This window comes from Homalodisca vitripennis, chromosome 4 (assembly GCF_021130785.1).
Source record: "Homalodisca vitripennis isolate AUS2020 chromosome 4, UT_GWSS_2.1, whole genome shotgun sequence".
Lineage (NCBI taxonomy): Eukaryota > Metazoa > Arthropoda > Insecta > Hemiptera > Cicadellidae > Homalodisca > Homalodisca vitripennis.
In genome coordinates, this window is record NC_060210.1 from 128,288,774 (window position 1) to 128,313,930 (window position 25,157).

A 25,157-nucleotide genomic window follows, 5' to 3' on the forward strand; every position below is an offset into this window, starting at 1 on the left:
CAAATTAATAAACTTTACTGGTAATGTTTGCAAATTTCTTATTTTCAATTTGGTTTTGTTTCCAGGTACAAAATGCTTGTGCATGTCAGGACACACACGAATGAGAAGCCCCACCAGTGTTCACAGTGCAACAAGAGTTTCAGTCGGGCAGAAAACCTGAAAATACACGCTCGTTCACATACAGGTGAGAATTTAGAACACCTAAGTTACAATTCCTTGAAGAATGTAGAAAGTACATGTTGTCGGTTTTGGGAACATGTTTTCTAACAAAATAAAAATATTAGAAATAAATATTTTAAAGGCAGTTAGTTTGTTTTGGTATACAAGCCAAAATACATTAAAACAAAATATAATATAAATTGTAACATAATTGTACAGTGAAACATACTGTATAGTGAAATTTCTTATTCAATTTTGAGAAGTAGTAATATTTATAATGAAGTAAACATTCAACCCAAAAGTTGATTTTAATGTTATTGTAAGTTAAGTGCATGAGATAAATATTGACTAAATTGCAAAATAATCTAATGATGGTTTATAAAATTTAAATCCATATACAGTATCATAAACTATGAACTATTTGAAAAAAGTCTAGGAATTAGATCAAGGTCTCAACATCGATTCAAACATTGGCTTTAATTGAATTCTTTTTTCAGTTCCTTCCATTTTATGAAAAATTAACTCAACTTCCCATTAAAGAACTAAAAATCCTAGAAAAATCCAATAACCCCTGAAAATGGGCAGAATAAATCTAGAAACCCAACCTCTCGTTAAAATAATACAACATAGTCATTCTGTGAAATTTGATTTTAAAGGATTTGTAAGTGTAACTGTTAAGAATTTACATCTATACTGATTCTAAAAAAATTTATTAAAACTTGTACTTGGATATTAGGTGAGAAGCCGTACACATGTCCTGTACCTGGGTGTCACAAGGCGTACTCCAACTCTAGTGATCGCTTCAAACACACCCGCACCCACTCCATAGAGAAGCCATATGTGTGCAAAGTGGCAGGTTGTAACAAGCGATACACGGACCCCAGCTCTCTCCGTAAACACGCCAAAACCTACAGTCACTTCCTCACACCCCAACAGCCTCATTTAGGTAAGATGATCATATACTATATTTTATGATCTTAGCTTAAAACAAGTCTCTCTAGTAAACATTTAATGTTTTCATATTTTATTTTCCTCATTTAAGAATTAGTATAAAAATATTGAACCAATTTCCTGATAAAAAATGGGTTATCCTGATATTTAGCTACCTTCATAGCATGCAAACCCTGAATGGAAGAAAACATAAATCTGTCTCAATAGATCACAGGTTGTCACAAACTTTGGAGACTGTATTGGAATTAGTGTCCCCATCAGTAATGAGAACAGCAGACTTTGATATATTGCAAACAGATCAGCACTTGAGATTTAATTTATATCTTTCCCTTGTAGTCCCTATTCTTGTAAAAATACAAGAATAAATATATCTTCTTCTAAGGTAAACCTAGGGCGGTAATCATCAGTGTATGTATTTCTGCCAGCCAAAATAAGAGAAAAACTCTGCACTTGAATGTATTAAAAACAAACTCCTGTGCAGGCATCACCTGCTCCACAGTTCTGTGAAGAACCCATTTTGCTTTTGAAAACAAAAGGAGATCATTGGCAAAACTTGTTCTCAATCTCAAAGTCCACATCTCAATTTCCTCTAGAGAATACCCAAAATAAGGCAAGACAGAATCGATGACAAAGGTCCTCACACCATGGTCTACATGATGAACTGTTTACCCTCTGCATTTTACTTCAAATACCACTCAGAGAAGTTACATGTTCTCTCGGAATCTATTTGAAATTATCACTCTGTCAACATTTTGACACAAACTTCAAATGTCTTTATGCTAATATAATTCCTGTGTTCGTACAAGTTCTTAACAATTATAAAAATTAAATAGGCCTAATTTAAATTTTGTTCTTTACAAAAAATTCTGAACTTCTAAACATCTTTCTTACCGTGTGTTCAATATTTATAAAAATAAGTCTAAGTTTATATTACTGTCCACAGAACACAACTTACAAGAAAATGAAGACAAACGATCCCGAATAATCCCCACTTCGGCTGACCATGAAGAAAGGCTGCACATAGAGTATGTGACCACCCACTTCTCAGCATCTTGGCTACAGTCTCTTTACCCCACCAATGTGCTGTCTTGGGGCAAAATGGATGAGCAAGAGGCACCTCTTGACCTGACAGTGCATCACTCCACGTACCACTGACATGATCAAAGTGTCATCTGTGTACTTCAACGATCTCTCTTACATTACCATTAATTACATTTTGTATGCTTACTAAACAAAAATACATAGAATAGATTCTTCCAGAAAAGTAAAAATCAACATGTTTGCTAGTTGATTTTATCCTTTTAAATTACTTTTTTATACATAAAAAATTTGAAACTGTCATTTATTTACACAACTCATAGTAAGAGATACTTTATGTTGAAAAGATGTTTGCCAATGCACTGTAAATAATATGTTTTCTAGTCATTATTTTTAATGCATTGTTTTTGTTTTGTGTGGACAGTTTTTGAAACAATATAAATAGTATTTTAATAGTAATATTTAAAGTTAATTAATAGTGTTAAGTTAAGTTATAAAGTGTTATTTATAAATCAGTAGTAAATATAAAACAGACAGGTCTCCTTGTATTTAACAAATAAAAATATATTTTAGGGTACACCTTAGTGTTTAAAACCAAAGAAGTTTGCAAACAACTAAAGAAAGGAAACTATAAATTGCAAAAAGATAATTTATAGAATTCAGTCACATGTGCAAAGTTTTTCTATACCTTATAATAACGTCTATACTTATAAGACATTAGTGAGATTACTTGTAAGTTAGTAACTTAAAGAATATTTTATTGTCATACATTTTGTAAATAAATATTACTGATTGTATAATAACATAATATAAATGTAATTATCATTGTATTTTGTACTTATTTTATACTTTTGTAATCCAATATTTTGTAACATTGAATAATAAGAAAGGTTTCTAATCTAAATTGAATGTATTCATTTATTTATTCCTGATCTTCTACTGTTTCAACTCTAAAAAAAGGAAACCCCTAAGATTAGAATTGTGGCTAAGCCCTATTACATTATTTAAACTGATCAAAAGCTTCTTGTAATAAATCATGCACATCATAAAATTGTCCCAAATACTATGAAACTAAAAAATGGTTTCATAGTGCCAGCTGATTGGATCTGCAGCTGATGTTTTGATCTTTTATTAATTATCTTTATTTTGCTTTCATATCTTAGTTCATAAGAGGATCTTCTGTTAGAATGGCTAATTAAAAAGAGAAGAAGAAAGCCATATACGTTTTCTATTCACCCAAATTTGTCCACAAGTAGACAGAACATACTGTACTACATACTATGATACTGATCTATACATGGACTTTTGTAGTTTTTTAATTACTTTCACACATCAAAATCATACTTAAAATATAAGTTTTTAAAGATTTTTATACAAATTTGAAAGAAACCTTTAGTTGTGTAAGAGTATGCAAAGCATGCAAAATAAAAAATCTAAATATGGCATCTAAGAAAAAAGAAACACAACTACAAAAAATTGTTTTAAATTTATTTAACAATACTACTACAGTATATCAACATACATAATAATACATCATTTACAAAAGTTTTCATCTCTTATCATTTAAAAAAGTGAAATTAAAATTAATCTAATAAGTTAAAAAAATAGTATAATTATTTAGTTTTAAGTTTATTTAGTGTTCATGGACCAGACTCTCTCATGAGTGTAGAGATCCCGTCTGACATAGTTTTAAGGTCCTTTAAATCATTGTTGACAGTTTGAACAACTTGTTGCATAGCGAACAGGAACTCTAGCAAGAACTGTAACATTCAATCAAAGATTTAGTAGTAGCACTCGCGCATTACAGCAGTAATATATGACTAACATGTTTAAAAATGGACCAAACTCTCTCATGAGTGAAGAGATCCCGTCTGACATAGTTTTAAGGTCCTTTAAATCATTGTTGACAGTTTGAACAACTTGTTGCATAGCGAACAGGAACTCTAGCAAGAACTGTAACATTCAATCAAAGATTTAGTAGTAGCACTCGTGCATTACAGCAGTAATATATGACTAACATGTTTAAAAATGGACCAGACTCTCTCATGAGTGTAGAGATCCCGTCTGACATAGTTTTAAGGTCCTTTAAATCATTGTTGACAGTTTGAACAACTTGTTGCATAGCGAACAGGAACTCTAGCAAGAACTGTAACATTCAATCAAAGATTTAGTAGTAGCACTCGCGCATTACAGCAGTAATATATGACTAACATGTTTAAAAATGGACCAAACTCTCTCATGAGTGAAGAGGTCCCGTCTGACATAGTTTTAAGGTCCTTTAAATCATTGTTGACAGTTTGAACAACTTGTTGCATAGCGAACAGGAACTCTAGCAAGAACTGTAACATTCAATCAAAGATTTAGTAGTAGCACTCGTGCATTACAGCAGTAATATATGACTAACATGTTTAAAAATGGACCAAACTCTCTCATGAGTGAAGAGATCCCGTCTGACATAGTTTTAAGGTCCTTTAAATCATTGTTGACAGTTTGAACAACTTGTTGCATACCAAACAGAAACTGTAACATTGAATTAGAAACTTGTAGTAAACACTCACTCAATATAATAACAACAAATTACTAACATGTTCAACAATGGAGCATGGAGTTGATTTATTTATGGAGTATTTATTTAGCTCTCTCTACTTAAACAACATACTGGTAGGTGATACTGGTAAAGTTTAGAAGAAATATTAATTTTGACTAGTGTATTTAAGTAATTCCTTGTTTATTTTTTGTAAATGTTGCCATTTAACAAAGATGCAATAAAGAACTTGGATTTAAAGTGAAGCAGGTATTAGTATATTAGTAAGTATGGTATTTTAAGAGTTGTAATAAAAACGGTTTGACGCTGTGTCTGTTTTGTTTTTAAGGCGCAACATTATTCTATAAAACCAATACAAAATAAAATTTTTACACATAAATATTTCTGATATTATATGTACAGTACAAAAAATACATAAAAATTAGTTTAAATTAAATTCTTCTAAATTTTTTTTGTAAACTTCATTTTATTTCACTTTATAACTAATAAGAAAACTGGTGGATTGCTGGTAGAGTATTATTATATAACTTGACAGAATTAAATACCGTTTACAATATTATTATATTACATATATCTTATTAGTTATATACAACATCATCACTCATTGCCATTTTTAACATTTTAAACACATTGATGTCAGGTTATATTATGCACGAGACGAAAATTCGAAGAAGCCTCTCTTGAACAAAATTAAAGCGGAAAAGAATAATGACCTTAAACATTTCAAGAGTGAAGGAGGCAGAAGTCTTAGTGATGGAAAATATCTTACAATCAGTTTGCTGATTACATAAAATGTAATTGCAAATTAACACATTTCGTTTTAGCTTAATATATGTGTTTTTACTAATTCAAATAAAATAATCACTATAGTAAACTGTAGACATTTTCTGATGCTCCATTTTCATATATTCATGACTAAAATGATCAAAACACGTAATAATAATGCCAAGTTCTTTATTGCACTTTAAAACATTTTTACACTGTATTTTTTCATTCATTCACAGTCAAACTTACATTATCATGCATTCGCTAAAACACATTTGCACTGGCCTCAAATTCAGCCTTTCCTGTACATCATAAATCTTGCATCTTATCATGCACTCATCTACAGAGTTAATCACTTAGGAAATGAAAAGGTATTTAAGATGAGTTTTAAATTGATTTGGGTTGTTGCAATTTTTTGTACTATCAGGGAACTTGTTGATTAATCAATCTGTCACCAACGGCAAATGAGACAGCATCCATCTAAATTCTAAAGGTGTCCCTTCCTCTACTGTCATATTAATGAATGTCCTCACCTTTATCTATAGTACATGATTATCTCATACACACAGTGGCAAGGCAGAGTCAGCAATCCCAACCCCTAAAAGGTCTCCCTGCCAATAATTTTTATTGTTTTTGTTTGAAGACACAATTTATTTTTTGGCACAACTTCCCCATAGTCTTAGGTCATATGCAAAATGAGAATGATAGAGACCATAATAGGCAAATTAAAAAATTTTTGATTGTTGGCGCAAAGCGTGTATGCCTGAAGAAACTCTTGCACATATGTTATCAATATGATCATCCCGGTCAGTCCTCTATCAAGAAACATCAGTAGAAATTTTGTGGAGTTATTTTCTTCCAAAAGAATAGCATTCAGAAAAACAGCTTGTTACGATATTGAACTGTAACATGTATCTTTCAAATTCATTTCAATGAAATACTGAATGCATGAGTTACATTTAATGAACGCAGTAATTTCCACATCTTTAGATGATTTGCTTTTGAAACAGATTGTAGTGTTGTCAACATATTATCAGTTTTTTATGTTGGATTTAACTGAACTCAATTCACAGACATACAGCAGGAATAAAAGAGGTCTAAGAATATAACCCTAGACACTAAGAGTTATTTAAATTTTGTTTGAGACATTATTTGAGATCTCCCCACACTGGTCTAAAGGTAATAAGTGCAGGAGTCCCTGGGTGCTTCATTTCTTAAACTGTGCAACAGTGTCTCATGGTGCACAATCAAATGCTAAAAGAAAGGTCAAGGAATATGTCTAGCACAATTTTCATCTTTCCAACACATAAACAATGTTGTTCATAAGGCTGTTCACCACTTAATTTAAACCTGTGAGCTAAGCACTATATTATCGTATACAAATTAAAACCATAAAGTAATAATAAAACCTTAAACTTACCTGATGAATTTCTTCCTGTGCTTCTGGATTCATAGTATATCGCTCTGTAGGGCCTTGACTGGACTCTTGTCTCTGCATTCTCATCAAGGCCAGTAGTTCATTGAGACGGCCCTGGACAAACAGCACACATCTTGCTTCAATATACTCTCATTAACTTGGTAAATTTGCAAAAAATTGTAAAAAATTAAAACTATAGCATGTGATAATTGTAAATTACATTTTTGTATACTACACAACACAAACTATATTGAATGAAATACAAACTTTCCATACCTTAAACTGTGCTGGAGTATTGACTTGTGAGTGGAGCGCCTCAAGCTGACTGCGCAAGGCTTCTTCTTCTGGCCTCAATGCTATACCAACATTTCGTGTAGCTTCTTGTTTTACTAAAACCTACAAAAACATTATTAAATTAAAATTTGTATGTATTTTGTTGATTAACCCTTCAAGTCGATTATTATTTTACACTGTATGCACCTTGTCACAGAAGTATTTTGAAATTTGTATTCAAATTTGTAGTTTTTACAGTAAAACATTAAAAGTTAACCATAAATAGTTGGTTTTTTTACTGTATTGTTATACAAAGTAAGTCTAATTATAATTATAAGCTTGATATTAAAATAGAAAGCCAAAAAACAATATATGACACTACAATGGTGGAAATAATAATTATCAAACCATTACTTGTCTCAAAGTTGTCAGATAAAACAGAATCTCCCGCCCCATGGTCTACAATCAACATAGGCCCAGGATAGTTATTTATTTGCTCTTCACAGCATTAGTTTCAAATGGAATCGAAAGATCATGAGGAGAAGACATGCCTTGAGAACTCTGTGCTCCAAGTCCATCACACGCTGCTTATATTCTGCAATCTTTGCTATAGTCTCCGAGTTCTGCCTCTTGAGCTCCACGATGACATTGGAGATCTTGTCCAATACAGCTGTGTGTACCTTGGTCTCATTCTCCTGGCACTTAGCTCTCCACCTGATGTCATTGAACCCTACAATGGGCACTGGCAATAACTTGTCAGGATCCGGGTTGTCCAGCTGTGCCTGTTTCCACAGCCTGGAGTCAATACCTGGAATCAACCCCCAATGCCAATTTTTTGTATGAAATAAAAACATTATAAATCTAAGAAAAGGTTTTGGAAAAATGTTAATCCCAAGCATAAACATTCACTAAATATTATTTTTGTGAGGTCAATTGCAATAAGTTGATTTTGTATACAAAATCTAAATAAAACTACCAGTCAAATATTAGTGCTTGAGAATGTTAGCTGAATATACTGCTACAACTATATGCAATTTTATCAAGCAATAAATAATCAGTGTTACCGGATGGAGGGTTCTCTAGGTATTCCTTGATCTGATCCTGGTCCGGACCCTGGAAGCAGAAGACATTCTCCACCCCCATGTTTGTCAGGGTCTGACTGGGCCCCTGGGTCCTCAGGTAGGTCACCACCTCTGTATTCTGGATACGCTTTGTCACTCCTGCAAAACGTACATTTAAAAATATTAAAAAATCCATTTCCAATCCAATTTAGAACAAAATGAAAAGTAGAATACATTAAATGTCTAATTATGCCTAAAATCTTTCAAGGCTCCTTAAAAATAAGTTGTTACAAAATATTTGCAGATCTTATGAAATTTCTTAATACAAATATTTGGTACAAAATTGTATGGTCTATCTGGGCTCAGATTTAACATAGGAGTATATTTTAACACCCAGCAGCTGTACTATACAGAACATACATATTGTAGTAGTTACACATATATAACATTATGTTTGTGTGAATGATAAATAAGTCATTAATCACAAATCAATCTTTAAGTAAGGATTGAAAAGTAAATACATTTTTGAAACAAACTTAGTTGTTCAAGTAAAAAAAAAATATAAATTTAGCATGGAACAGTTGGTTGATATATTACAAAACAAAGGCTCCAACAAAACTTTCATTAAATTCATCCCAAGTGGAGTGAACTCAACAAATCAACACAAATCTTGCTTGTATAAATATACTGAGAAATTATACAGAAAATTTTAAAAGAGATGTATTACGGGATATATTTAAAAATAAATGTATTTTGAGGGATAAACATGGTTACAACGTTATTGACGTTTTATAACTAAAATAGTTTTCATAGAACATACACATGTAAAAATAGTTTTTTTATATCACAACCATATAGTGCTTTTTAATTAAGACACAAGAACAGTAAACGCTAAAACAGAACATAGATCTCACATTAGCAGGAGCTTGTGGATTGGCCTGAGTTGCATAAAATTTAACATGTAACTCATATTTCAAAGTGAAATACAGGAAAAAGATGAATAATGACAAGACAAGGTAGGTGAGAGTACGCCAGACCATGTATCGCATAACGAGCTTCGCTAAAGTTACGTGCAAAATTTTAAGTAATTTCATTCTCCAGATGTTCTGCGGACAAATCAGATTGAAAAGAAGTTTTGACAGCCCCAGGCAAAAAGAAGAGAAATTTTGACAGCCTACTAAGTGATTGACTTTAATGGCGTTCAGCTAAATCCTATAGATAGACTTGAACCTCATCGAATTCATTCTTGTCTAAGATGTACATGTGAAATTTCATGTCAATTTAAAGTCTACAGATGAAATTCTTCTTGTTTTTGAGATATCCTGAAGATAGATGATAAAAGTTTCAATGAGATAGAGAGGGTACTATAGCGCAAGAGTGCATTGAAATCATATCTTGTCACTGACTTTTAACATTAACTTTCCACTCTATTTTTCCTTTTAACTGTTTGAATAAGCGTTAAAACCTCATATGGTTTTATTCAGGTTGTTTACAAATTTATTAATTCTATTTTTTTTGTCATCGTGGTTACAGGACAAATATAAAAATATTTTCTAACGCTTAGACAAACCCCATAGAGATGCATGCCCAGTATGAAACATGACATTGCCTTTGTAGAAATGAAGTTTCATGGAAAATTACAAGTTCATAACTCAATTCTTTCCTGAGACATTTAGCAGAAAACACACAAATACAAAGACATTCACACAGTTCAAGAGATTTTTCTAAAACTCTTAATGAGAACTAAGCAGAATATAGAAATTTCAAAGTTTATAGGTAAATTATTTCTAAAGATATCACCCTTAGTTATAGGCTTTACTAACATTCGGTGAAATACTATGGAGTGACAAAAACCATTATCGAACTCATTGTTGCCTATATCGAAATGAAGCTTCATGGAAAAATGTAAGCTATAGGTCAGTTTGTTTTTAAAATATTATATGTACAGACAGAGAGATATAAATGACATTTTTTTTAATTTACTATTTTTGTTTGTAATGTTTAGTTATATACCTTTTTATGCAAATAAAGTTATTTTTAGTCCGTTTTAAAATTTTTGTTATATATTGTTCACCAAGTCTTTTTCACTATCTGTGTTCATAAAATATTACATCAGTAGCACACTTTTACACAATTATTGCTATAAACGTAATATTGCATAAAAAAACCATGAAGGTATCAAACTGCTACACAATGGGATAGTTTATAAATTTAACAAATTAAAACTTACAATCTACAAAAAAGTAATTTTTAATTGTTATGAAGTTAGGGAAACAAGATGTCAAACACTTACCATTGGCAGCCTTTTCTTGTATATAAAACAAAACTTGGGATTTTTCATCTGACATCGCCTTGATTGCCTCAATGGTCGTGGTCAGATTGGGTTTGTTTCCCAATATGTTATTGATACTTGAAATCAGTTGGGCCTCTTCATTTCTGATAAAACAAAACAATTTTATCTTAAAACTGAGGTAATAATCAACAATAATATTTTTACAATTATTTAATGCCCTGAGACATGACTCAGAGTAAATGGATTGTTTACTGTTGCTTGCATTCACACCTCAATGACTGTGTTTCAATACAATGGATTTTTTAAAACTTAATTAATACAATTGTTTGGGATACACTACAAATTTATAAATTGCAAGATCATGTACCAATTTTTTTTTAAATAACCCGCCAGACAGTGACAGTGAGAGCATAAGTGAGATTTGTGTGAGAACATTTTCAGCAATCATGTCACTAGTTTTAACTATAATAAGTGAGAAATCTGAGTCCTGAAATTCACTAGGTCTGCTGAGAAAACACAGGATTAGCAGTATTTCAAATGTGAAAGACTTGTATGTAATGGACTTAAGTAATTTGGCTTGAGTAATTGTAATTTTCATAGTGTAGATAACCAATTGTAATAACATCAGTAGTTGGTCACAGTGGCATGAGTAGAATAGAACGTGGGTCATCCAGAAAGTAAGGTTCCGATTTCTTATAAAAAATAAATAACAACAGATTTTTCAAGATAACTTTTTTATTTGATTTCTTTCTTCAATTTCCTTCTTTGATTTCTTTATTTTTCAACATAGTTTTCATTTTTGTTTGAACATTCGTCATGACATTTTACAAGCTTCTAAATGCTGATGTCATACAAGTCTGCCACCTGTGATGACAACCAATCTTTAACTACGTCTTTAACTGCATCAGTGTTGAAGCGCTTACCGCCGAGAAACTCCTTACTCCAGGTGTCAATAGGCCAAGTCGCTTATTCTGTATTGCATGTTGAAATTTAGTCAGAGTATCACAATAAGAGACTGTATTTCTTCCTCGTTCCATAAACAAACAATATTCTATGTCGATTACAAAAAAAGGTCACCATAACCTCGATGGTGAGATTGTTTGTTTGGCCTTGACTTCAACTGGTGATGTCGTGAGATACCATTCCATCGACTGACGTTCGTTTCTCGGGTTTTGTGAGAAACCCATGTCTTGTTACCTGTGATAATGTTCTCTAAGGGTGTACTACCTTCCTCATGATATTGGAGCAAAAACTCAAGTGCACAATCCATTCTTCTCATTTTGTGTTCCTAAATAAACAACCTGGGAATCCAATGTGAGCACAATTTGCGAAATTTGAAATGTTTAGGCAATTTTTTGCAATATCATTTCACTTACAGTTGGAAATTCCAATGCCAATGATGAAATAGTATACCGCCGATCTTCACGAATCTTTTCATCGACATTGACCAATCTATCTTGCTTTGAACATCTTAAATTCGCACAGTTAACAGCACTCTACAATGATTTCATTGCAAATGGCATTATTTCTTACACAAGGTATGCTGAGAGTCAGCACACATGCGCTGTTCACTCGCCACTAGAATAGTTACCACAAAACAGATTTTACTTTCCGGATGAACGTTGTATTAAAACAATAATCATACAACAGCCATTAAACTTGTTTGGAACTAAGTCAAATATTAATTGAGCTTTTATTGCAAATATGAATTGAGGCAATGGCAACAAGGATTTAATACTCATGGTTCTCCACACTATACTACAGTGGATCATATTTGCCAGCTGCTATTCTAAAAGTTTTATAAGTTTCATTGCATATTATTCTACAGTGGTGCTAACTCATTACACACACATTTGAAACAGACTTTAAATAGACTGAACATTTTTCAAAATTTGAATTTTGTACCTGTACCTTATTTTTATCTGACGAATCACATCGTGAATTTTGATAGTTATTTATGGTGACCTTATGGACTTTGTCATAGTAATAAAAAATCTATTACCTAATGTCCGACTCCTTCTTCTTGATGACCAAGGACACAATGCCGTCCTTAGCCTCTGTGGTTGGCTTGCGGCTGTAGCCCACAGCCTTGAACCTACATAGAGGGTTCTCTTGCGTATACTCTGCAGGGGGTAGATTGCGGTCATAGTATCCTATTAACACCAATACAATCAATCAGTGTATGGTTTAGTCTAGCTTTGCTTTAAATTGTTTATTAACTTTCTACCACAATTATTTTATATTAACTGTTAATTTAAATTGCTATTCAAAATGGTTTTCTATAGCCTCAACTTACTGATAACCAGAAAAAATAACCTATTCTCCACACAACTTTTATTCTAGAATGTCAATGGATGACCTAAATCTAATACACCTATTCTGTAACTAATCAATGAAAGCCCTTAATGTTAATAGAGAACTACTTGCCCATCAGTCAACTACTAATAATAATAATATTTATTGTCATATTAAGTTTTTGCACTCATCGACAAAGTCACTTTACAGCCAGTAGCCAAGTCAATAAATAAATACATGTTTAAATACTAAAATGTATGACATATGTAAACACATCCATGAAATATAAACATTTATCCTTAGTTAGCTTTAGATATAATTATAAATTAATATGGGATACAGCAAAAAATTCATCTACAGAATAAAAAGGATTGTTTAGAAGACAATTATAAAATTTATTGCAAAACACTTTTTTAGGGTATATATAATTACGTAATTTGTTGTAAACTTTTAGTGAAACAACCTGGTGACTATTAATGGTTTTATTTAGTCTGCAGAAATTGATTGTAGTAAGCCTACTTGCCTTACTCCTAGTATTGTAGCTATGATCAGCATACTTAATATTGTTAGGATATTGAAAAGTATACAATAGTAAGTAATATATGTATAAGTTGAAAATAGTTTGAATTTTTAAGTTTATAATAATTAAAGGTTACAATGTTCCAAAAAACTAACACTGAATCCAGTGATCCTTCTAACCTAAATATTAGACATACAACCCCTCTCCTACTTCCCAGCAACTAAAAATTACCACATATTTCGTGCACAAGTGTTCAGTGTGCAAAAGTCTATATCAACCACTACGTGGTAAGAGCAAATGCATAACATATCTTATATTGTAACTAATTATATGTAACTTTTCCTGTATGAATTTAAGTGAGTGTTTTATATATAAATTAACTTTATACTTTGAGTTAAGTTGTAAAATATTATGATTGTAAATACAACACACAACATTATTTCTAAGCTGCTACTATGCGTTAAGTATCCTGCATAAAAGCAAACTTGTATATATGTGACCTTGCTCTTTGATACACAAGTTTAAAAAGAAATTTCCCTCTTAAGCAACTTTAAGACCTTTTGACTAGAACTAGAACTGTTTATTCAGTCTAAACTCATAAGAGTTCCAAGTTGGTTTACTTACACTCATTATGACAAAATTAAACTCATTTGAATGGACTAATCGGTTTCACAAATCCAGTTTGTTAATTATAAACTAATTTAAACTGTGTATGTGTTACCTTTGCCGACACCCCAGAGAGCCTGCAGAAGGTTCCAGCTGGCTACTACTTGGTCCCGCTCGTCATTGAAGATATTACACTGGAGCACAGACCTGTAGATGGCCTCTAGTGGGTGTTGTTGGGCAGGTTGCTGCGTCTGTTGGGTTTGGGCTGCAAGTGAACATTTCACCAATTATTTCATATGTATTCATTTGAAAACCTGAATTAATTTTTCTACATACCACTGTAATAAATTCAACAGAAATTCAAATACAATACACATACAAAGATAAATAATAAAACTCCGACTAACCTTGACCAAAAGATCCCAGTCCTGTTGTTTGACCGAAACCGGAAAATGTTGTTGGCTGTTGAGTCCCTAGTGGTTTGTTACCAAAGCCTCCGAATCCTCCAAAACCTGTTGAACCCAGAAATATATTGTTAAACCTTGAAACTATATATATTATATATAACATGTATAATATATAATAATAATATATATAGTATACTGCCTACTGTACATCAGAATAAGAGTGATTATAAGTTAGTAACATTGCATATATGGCATAAAGCAAACAATTGGGGATTTGACTACCTTTTTGCATTTTTTTTTTACTGAAAAACAATGCCCTAATAACAAATTTGTTTTCATGGCATTATTTAACCTTTTTTCTTTTTATAATTACAACAAATGGTTTTCAGTAAAAAAAAAATCACTGTAACCAGCTGATCGAATGTGTTTTAAGGGCACCCCAAACGCCAAATAATTTTTTTTATACATTTTCTGATTATTATTCTCTAGAAATTCCTCTTTCCGGTGATATATAACACTTCATATATATATAAAGCTCTAAATTAGATAGAAAATTATTTGAATGTACACTTGCAACGTAATTTTTAGCAGATATTTGCAACAACATTTGTGTTTAGCATCATTTTACTTTTTATAGTGCTACTAGTTATTTTTTTCAGAATATGCCCTATGGTGAGGATATAAAAATAAGTAAATTGGAGTGTATAGGGAATATTCAAAAAAGAATGGGAACTCGATTGCGTACACTGAAACAGAAATCAAAGAACACAAAGCTTGCTGATGGTAAGCCGCTTTCAGGAAAAAATCGACTAACAGATTTAGCTGTTCAAAAGCTTCAGATTTTTTATGGCCTAGGTATAAGAAGGAATTGTCACAGCCTGAATGATATGAAAAAAGCAGTCTGGGCCACTTACTTTCATGTCATGTCAAGTAACAATGAGCCACGTCATGAACTCTGTCCTAAAGAACCTGATATGTGGTGTAAGTACAACATTGCAGTTATCGAGGGCAAAGAATATGACCACGACAAGCACTTTCACCTTCCTGAAAACATAATGTCAGAAGTAAAGCCAATATTTAGAGATCTCTCTAACCCTGAATTGTTAAAAAAATGCTTAGCTGGTAAAACACAAAACCCAAACGAGTCCTTGAATAATCTTATTTGGACCCGTGTGTCTAAAAGGACCTTCGTAGGCCTACCAACATTAAAATTTGGTGCCCAAGATGCTGTATTGTCTTTCAATGATGGCTATTCAAGCAAATGTAAAGTAATTGAGCACCTAGGGCTACAATTAGGTAAGCACTTCATTGAGGCTATGCATCACCTAGACAAATACCGAATACATAAAAGTGAAAAGGCCGCAGAAGAATTGGAAAAAAAGATCAGACGGAGCAGCACCTTGCTTAAAAGGAGACTTGAGGACCAGTACCAAGATGCAGAAGACCCAGACAACCCAGCATATGCTGCTGGAGGGCACTAAATGTGAGTAAATAGCAAAAATATGATTTTATTTTAGTTTTTGTTGATTTTCCGAAAATTGCATTTTTAATATTTTGAAGACAAATAAGTAAAAAAGTATTAAAGGTAGACCAATGAAACTTTCAGGACATCTTTATATGGGCTTAAGCTAGTTCCCTGTGAGAGCATATTTGAATTGAGTCACTAACTTTTGAGATATTGATTTTTTTATTAAATAAAATTTGTAAAAATAAAATATAATTTAAAAAAAATTAAAATAATATTATTACTGGTTGTATTCAAAAATCCTCTCACCACGACCTAGCAAAAGGTGTCCTCTAAGTACTGTAAAAGTTTCATCTAGATATCTCTTTTAGTCTTTGAGTAATGTGTCCCACAGTTCACATTATGTTTAAATGGCGTTCGGGCTCCCCTAACGCTTTACATATGGTACTTGCCAACACGGATCTATGTAGTTTCAGAGAAATGTGGTACGATTGGATTTCCTTTAATCTAAAGAACTGTAAACAGGTTGTTGAAATACCTTTTATTGATGATGAGAAATGTTTGAGAACACATCTATGGGAAGAACAAAAGGTACAATCTGGAGTAACTAAAAACTTAGTAGCTGCTATTTTTAATGTACAGACTGTCATGTTTTGACAGTGAGGAAATTCTTTTGCTCACTTATTATAGCTATTTTTATCCCTATCTTAGTTATGGATTGCCTATTTGGTGATCGGAGAGTTTCATCAGCAGAAAAGAGCTATAAGGATTTTTTCAAATTAAATTGTGCACAGTCCTGTAAAAATATTTTTCACCTTGTACAAAAAATATCTCCAACTCTTCACTGTCACTAATAATGCTACTTATAATTACTCCTTAAGAAATAGAAATGACCTGGTCTTACCTCAATACAAGATATTTTTTGGAAAAAAATAAACAAAAAACGTTTATTCTCCTGAACCTGTTTTTTCAATTCCTTGCCTCCTAACTTAAAAAACTGTTGCTGGTGACAAGAAATTTCTGGGTAAACATTAAAATTTCTTATTTTGAAAGAATATTTCAGTGTCCAAGAAAACGGATTTAAGCTGTAAATGGTGATTTCTGGTTAATTTAAATTATTGTTATTGTACAAATATTGCGTACATTGATATATGATATATACAAATATGCCTCTTGACGAAATTATATGCATATTATGTTTTTAACAATAAAAGATTTGAGTAACTGTGCTATTGAACTGACCTGTGCTGGTGTTCAAAGTTTGATTCTGTCCGAATCCTGAGAACAAAGGTTGAGTGCCAGAAGTGGTGCCAGTGCCAAACCCAAATGTTGGAGCAGCAGAAGTAGTAGCAGTTGATCCAAAACCACTAAAAGTACCAAAACCACTGGTGGTAGTGGTAGCAGTAGAACCAAATCCTCCAAATCCACCTAAAAAATAAATTATCAGTTCAAATAAGATTAATACAAGCTTTTAACAAGGCTGTCCCTAGTTGTTCTTTATTTGGTATCTCAGACTTCCAATTTGGACTATATTTCTTTATAATATTAGATTACAGGATTCTAACGAGGATATCAGTTTTCTACCCTCTACTGATGAATTCAATGTAGAAGGGATTTATGGTGTCTCTAAAACAACAGTAGTGGAATTGGTTGGAGTGGAACTGGAGTACTGGACAACAGTAGTGGAAATAAGGTTGAAGTGAGGACAGTAAGATGGACCGTACTAACCAAATTCAAGTGCACTGTACGGCTGCATTCAAGATACAAAAACTTCACATTTTCATCAACAATGATTCCTACAATTCATTCATGGAAGCATATCCAACCTGTGTAAAAGTCTATTCAACCCTTGATGATATGTTGTTATTATTCTACAAATGAATCACTTTCCATCTCCTCATTTATTACCTTTCTCTTGGTTCCAACTCATTCACTTCTAGTGTTTAACTCTATCTCTGTAGTAATTTTGCATCATATTATATATAGATACACCCTACTTCACCACGATAATAGGCTTCAGAACAATTAGGCTATATATTTTTATGTACTCATACAAGAAGTCGAACTTGCAGTCTTCATTATGATGGTTTATTATGTCAATTCATATGTATTACTTGTAATTTCCATATAGTTTTACATGTACTCAAGAAAATCTGTTTAAATTTATCTTAATATATTATTATTTCTATATTATTTCGCCATATTATTTGAAACATTTATATGAAGTTTACATTATAATTCATTTTTAATCTGTTTGACAAAAAGTAAACAGAGAAAAGCCCAAAAAGTAATTTCAAAGGTATAACTAAATTAAATATAGTAAAATTAAGAACATTTACATTAAAAAGTGTATTAAAACCTAATCAGAGATATCTGACTCATTCTGAGAACAAGATTCAATAGTATTCTGTTTTATCTCGAATCATTGTCTAGAAGAAACTATCATTAATACTATGAGAATAAAATACTACTTATAAATATTAAGCATACCTAGAGAAGTGCTGGTTGGAGCTGTTGTTGAAAACCCAAATCCACCGCCCGTCGTTGTTGTTGTTGATCCTAAATTAAATGAAGGTGTTGTTCCAATTCCTTGTGGGGTTCCAAATGAGATGTTGGACTGACCAAAAATAGCTGAAACATTGAAAATGATGCTTTTAAGCCACGAAATTAAACCTATTGCTCTCCAGGTATATTAAATTATACAATAAGCAAACCCTAGTATATTGTCCAAGATATACAAACTGTAGACAATGATATTTTCAACTGAAACAAAGCTATTAAATAGAATCTAACAGTTGTTCTAGAATAAAAATAAATTGGAGTTGTGGCACATGTCACCAGGTACAAGTAATCAATAACTGTTGTGACAAAAAAAACATATTTCTTAAATAGGAAACTACTTCTTTAGGTATTTACCAATAGCAATAAAACAGTAAAGAGAGAACAAGACATTTAAAACATTATTGTTTCAATAGGCATTGTCAATAGTTGTATTTAATACAGTATATTGTATACATGATTAAAATCTTACATCTGTTATATAATACATGATAAATTTAACAATTTTTGTCTTATCATTGTTATGGTAGATTCGACCATCTTTATTCAATATTGTATTTGATTGTTTTCGTGGCCCAAAATGGAACTGCAGCCATAATTTGCTAAATTAAAACCTGTTACTAAACATCAAGTATTCTAATAAAATAAAACGAAAATTCTCAATTAAACATACAAAATAACAATAAACGTCACAACCATAGCCTGGGAGTACACTAGGATAAACTAGTGTAGGATAAACTTTTACTACACTCAATTATAACAACTGAAAGTGTTATTGTTGTAGAAAAACTGATATCAGTAAAATTAAACGTAAAGAGTTGCAGATTCAATTATTTTGACAAAATTAGCTCTCTCTAATCATCCACCTCAATAAAACTAAGTACAATTTTTGGAGGTAAAGGCACATGTAACAATTTTATCAGTGCCAAACAAATGTGGAAGAAACCCACAGGTGACAATTATTCAACAACACTATTTTAATAGTATTTAGGCTCTCAAAACCGGTTTTAGACAGCAAGTATACTGTTTTTTTTTTCCTTTATAAAATATCCTTAGTAAATACAAATTTGTATCATTTATGTGTATTTTTTAATATACGTTTAATCAAATAGTAAACATTTTAAAGCTACCTACTTTAATTTTGTAAACCATTTAATCTAGAATATTTTGAGACCATAGCCATAAACAAAGTTATTTAAAAAAAAGTTAGGTAGTTTAAGTTTGTTATTATTATCATAATTGTTACATTGTTCTGTCTCTCTTTGCTAGTTTCTCCTGCATTATTTGTTATGATTGCTATGTATTGTTATTAATTATTGCATAATGTCTTCCTTGTGTTATCTGTTATCATTACTAGTTTTGTTATGTTATTGGATTGTTGTTACCACAGTTATTAGTCATTGTATGCCATCTTGATTAGTTTATCCTTAGTTAAGTCAACTCATGTATAAATGGTGGGACCGTTGGAAATAAATAAAATTAGAAATTTACATTCAATTTCATGTTTACCAAATTACGCACACTAAAACACTATACTAAATTGTTTGCAGAATTCATTAATGTATATGTGGGCCTAATATAAATTATTATTATTTATTTAATCTGATTAAAAATGTATCTTTCAAATGCTCAGTAATTAATTTAAAGATAGCCTTTAAAATTAAAAAAAGTTGTATGAAAAATACAGACCTTAACAAGTACAATATCACTCTCCAGCCAGCAGAACAGTCTCATTTATATAAATTTATATTGTTATGAGCACCTTTTTGAGCAGAAATATGAACAATATATAACTTACGGTCGAAGCCAATATAGCCTACATACAGTTTACAGTGTAGAATTACTGTAATTGTTTACAAATTCAATGATATTTAAATATTTCTCTGTATGTATAATGATAAGGAAACATTGCAATAGAACTGAACTAAGCAGGAATAATAAATACGCAAACATTACAACTACACATACAAACAGTACTGCAGTGATGTATAGCCTATTTAATAGATGAATAAATAACTCCATAAAAACAATATGATAGAATAGGCTACACATGAATTATTAACCTCAGATCTGGTGTGGCCACAAGTAAATGTAACCACATTCGCCTTCATAATCTTGTACGCCCACATGTTACTTAAGTAGGCAAGTTCAATAACTAATAAAACAACTTTTATGAATGAATGACACCATGTTTTTGGAAAGAGTACATCCCAACGTGTCAAGATCAATAGGTTTTACCCTCCAGTCCATGTTTGAATGAAAAGATTGAATAAAAGAAAATGAAGAGCAAATTTTTGCTGAATTGTAACTAATCTAGAATTTCAAAACAACACAATATTTGGCACCTTGGTTTTCAAAACTAAGTTGTGATGCAATGCTGTTAGGTAGGGTATGATAAGCGGACCCGGGTTTTTATATCGAAGAATATAATCATCAATATCTAATAATCGTATTTCGAATTCAAACTATCAATTGATATAAAAGTATCTATAGTCCTAAATAACAATCATATTTTTAAATTAAAATATAAGTATATGGGAATATAGGAAAACTCATAAATAATTAAGAAATGACATATATAATAAATTAACTAGAACACGATCGATCAAACAGCATAACTCGTAAATAATTATGAGCCACAATTCATATGTTTTATGTCATAATTATTGAATTGTTTATAATTATACACACGTAATTATGTATTATTACGTGTATGTACACTACAATAATAATTATTATTGTTATATATACACGTAATCATATATATATATTTATAATTTATACAAATATAATTTATAATTACATATATTATTTGAAAGTGATTACAGCTGTTGATATAGATTAAGTTAATTGTTCAAAATAAGTAATTAGTATCGATTTGTTATAATGATGGTTATGATTAAGTAATATCAATGCCAATTTCGATATAAAAAACCGGGTCCGCTTATCGTACCCTACCCCTGAATCACCAATACCAACACAATTACAGTAAGTTCTCTGCCCTAGAGTGTTAAGATAACAGATACGCTATCAGTCCCAGCCGCAGATAATATTTACAGATATACACAGCACACAAACAGAACATTAAAACATTAAGAACTTAACTATTTATGTATATACCCTCTAAATTCATGTTATTTGTCATTTGCATCCCCTAAAACCATACATATTTTTTGTTCAGGAGGATGAGCAGAATAGATAACGTCAAATTCGTGATTTGCCAGGTCGGCCTTTAATCTTATAATTTCCAACTTCGATATTGTAAAATAATCATACATAACAGAATTAAAAACAAGAATAATACATTACAATTTTAATGACATAAATTTAACAATAACATTACAAAATAAAAAAAACCAAATATGTCATACATATTAGAAAAATGTTATAATACTTAAAGCTTGCCCGGATAGCAGTGAGCAACCGATTTTGTGAAATGGAGGAAAGTATTCTCCCCAGAGGTAATCAGGAGCCAAACCCATTTGTGTATATAGAAATATCTCACATAATTTCCTCATATTGATTGCCATTTTTAAATTCTCCAACAATTAGTTAATTCTTGCCATTTATTGCTTACATTTAAAATTACTATAACTAAGTTGAAATCAAATGTTTAAAAACTGTAATATTGAATTATTCATTCGAGTAAAAACAATCAATCCATTCTATAATAAAAATCGAATAACTAATGTACTTATTTTAAGTCTACCCAATAAATGTTACACTGTTTTGGTTCTTTCAGTTTTTGAATATTACATAGCCTAAATAGATTTATCAATTATGAAAATATTACTTTTTGAGAAGCAGCCAAACTATATTGTAACTTGAAACACTAATAACGTAAGGTTCGACATTTTGGGTGTCAATAATTTTAAATAATCATGAATGTTCATGATTCCATTGGCATGGTGTCCACTTATTATAGTCCTACTTCAGCTGCATGTATGCTGGAGACTTTGGTATTTATTTACATTAGCGTGACCATGGAAAATAGACTTTTTTTCATGGGTTGGGCATTTATAGCCAAGTATTATTATCACAGGTGTATATGAACTGGGGGGAAAGTATATTATTGTATAATATTGATGCCTTTTGGACATTATTGCGTTAAGGAGCAGGGGCATCACGTGCTCTGGGATTCGACTTTTGCGAGCTCGAGTTAATTTTTTTTCTAAAAGAGCAAGCAGTGCGCAGCGGGCAGGCATCGTTGACAAGATTAACGTATTAGTCAGACTCGTCTTTACGAATTGCTTCCACGTGAGATACCGAACATCCAACACAAAGGTGTGCCATTACCACTACTGAACTAGGAGGTTAAGAATAGACGTGGAGGAACAACGGTAGTTAAAAATGGCGTCCCTTCTTTATTTGACTAAGTAATACCAAACTGTCAAATATGGATAGTGTTGCCAAAGGTACGATAATTATCGTAAAGGTACGATAATTTCATTGATTTTATGCACCGGTAAGATACACGATGGGCAGTTATTATCGTACTATGAAAGATTTTTGACAAATTTATACAAGTAACAAACCAAAAGTTAATTATAACATAATTTATTATACGAACATAACATACTTTTTTATTAAATGTGTTTGGTACATTTATTTTATATGAAAGTACGATAATTTCTCGTTGTTGGTATGATAATCGGTTTTTAAAATCTGGCTATACTGAGTTTGAGCAGACGTGGAGTTATAGGAAACTGTCAAAAACTGAGTTTTCAGAGGATTTAAAAAAATCGTAGGTCCTTTGATTTTTGTTGCCGACGAATTTTTTCTTCAATATTGTTTTCAGGAAAAAAAATGAACATACCTTTCCATGGTCACGTTAATGTAAATTGATACCGAGACTTTTATAAGGCTTGCAAAGTGCTGAAAACAAGGTTTTGAACATTTACTAGGATCCTACTATACCTAATGTAGGGTTAAATGTAAAAAAAACATTAGTTTAATTTGAGTTCAAAACTTTAACGAAAGCCATAAGATCATGGAAATCAACAGAATTGCATATATCAATATTGAATGCTTAATTTCGACTATTGTTTAAGTATGAAACAAAATTAATTTTGTAACTCACATTTATTTGCTGGTGTCGATCCTACCCCAAACGGTGTTGAAGTTGCTTGACCACCAAACACTGGTGTACCACTAACATTGAATGCCATAATATATTTTATATGTAAATAAAAATCTATTTTAAATTGCAAAAAATATTCATAAATATTAGTGTACTATATATACAACAAAATACAACGCAACTGACAGCAGTTTATTAACTAACCTAAAATTTAGTCACTTCCTTATAATTTGAATCAACTGGTCTTTGTATGGTCTATAGTAGATGTAACGAGTCGAATAGTTCTACTCGGTCAACTCGAGTCAGACTTGAGTGACAATTCCGTTCTATTCGAGTAGAGTCAACTCGCATTTCGCATTCTATTCACTAATCACTATCCCAAACCAAAGGGGACACGAGATCTGACGACTCGTTACGAACTCGTCCGACTAACTCCGAACTTGTAGTGTATAATACAGACTAACTTGTGACAAATAATTATTTATCCAATTCAATATTCCAAATATATAATAAGACACTGTTTTTCCTGAAATATATATTTTTACGATGTGTATATTCAATTGAAATGTTGTGCAACATACTCGTATAGTATAATATGGTAACACTAAAATATATTACGCTACTGTAATCTTGTGTTTAATTACTCATATACCATTTATAGGAAAAAGAGATAATAAGATGTGTGCGTACGTATTATCACACACACACACACACACACACACACATATATATATTTACATGCAATACCAAATATTACACCAAATTACATAAAAATAAAATAGTTAGTTTTAATATTGTATTGTATTTTATAGGAATTACATACAAGTGTGAACTTGAAGTATATTATATTGTTTAATTATAATAAAGTGTTGCCTCATATAAATGATTCTAAAAATGGAATATAAAATAAAATAATATTGTGAATCAGTTCCGTTTTACTCGTATTCAACCGTGCAGGTCAACGAATTACAAGAGTCGGGTGAATACTACTGAATACAAAAATAGTGAATACGACTACGAGTCGGCTTGAGGCCCGCTACCCGAGAATTTGAATAGCGAATCCGAGTTGGAGTCAGTTGAATAGCTGACTCGATTAGATAAAGTATTCGAATACGAGTTTCTCGAGTTGAAAGAGTATTCGACTCGGCATACTATGGATCGACGGAGTATGGTCTATGATATATTAAGATTGCCGCTGCCATCTACAGTGGACAGAGGACACTTTTTTTACTTACAGCCACAGCCCTTGTCTGTTTTAACAACTCAGATCTGAAAATAAAATTGCCTAGAATTGTAATAACCAGCGTGCTATAATGTTATTGACGGATTACCATAACTTTGAAGTTAAGGAAAAGTAAACATGCTTATTTTGTTTTAAAAGTTGTAAAGTTTGGAGGGGGAGAATTCTTTACATGCGTAAAGTATTTTGAATTTATTAAACAAAACAAAACAAAAAACAATTCAAACGTATAAAGAGATTTTATTGACTGTGGCATGTGACCGCCACTGTGATCGGGTTAATCAGTGTGTAGGATGTAGTTGGCCGACCTTTAACTGAAGATTGAGACGGGGTACAATCAGGCAGTTTGGTCGATGGATGGGTTTGGGCCGGAATGCACGAATTGTGAGAGAGCGAGTGGTCGTTCAAGCTGACCGACGCCTGTCACTGGATGTATACCCGTGAGTTTAGTGATTATTTTAATATATTGTTTAGGTGAAAAAT

General features: G+C 31.6%; 2 protein-coding genes across 2 annotated transcripts in view; one reads left to right on the top strand and one right to left on the bottom strand.

The window, feature by feature from the left end:
- LOC124361186 (zinc finger protein GLIS2-like) overlaps nucleotides 1-3,052 on the top strand; it is a 32,576-nt gene extending 29,524 nt beyond the window's left edge. Inside the window, exons 6-8 of the mRNA XM_046815225.1 lie at nucleotides 66-184; nucleotides 896-1,105; nucleotides 2,054-3,052. Coding sequence (XP_046671181.1) covers nucleotides 66-184; nucleotides 896-1,105; nucleotides 2,054-2,265 — 541 coding nt within the window. The 3' untranslated portion in view covers nucleotides 2,266-3,052. The remainder of the gene's footprint in view (nucleotides 1-65; nucleotides 185-895; nucleotides 1,106-2,053) is intronic.
- A 609-nt stretch (nucleotides 3,053-3,661) lies between these two features.
- Nucleotides 3,662-23,703, bottom strand: LOC124360139 (nuclear pore complex protein Nup54). Its single transcript, XM_046813491.1, has 12 exons — nucleotides 23,435-23,703; nucleotides 18,286-18,426; nucleotides 17,038-17,223; nucleotides 14,331-14,435; nucleotides 14,039-14,188; nucleotides 12,505-12,655; nucleotides 10,503-10,645; nucleotides 8,213-8,368; nucleotides 7,700-7,956; nucleotides 7,152-7,271; nucleotides 6,879-6,989; nucleotides 3,662-4,487 (listed from the first exon to the last, which is right to left on the bottom strand). Exons 1-12 carry the CDS (start codon nucleotides 23,520-23,522, stop codon nucleotides 4,308-4,310), a joined length of 1,788 nt encoding a protein of 595 aa, XP_046669447.1. The 5' UTR covers nucleotides 23,523-23,703; the 3' UTR covers nucleotides 3,662-4,307.
- Nucleotides 23,704-25,157: the final 1,454 nt, after the last annotated feature.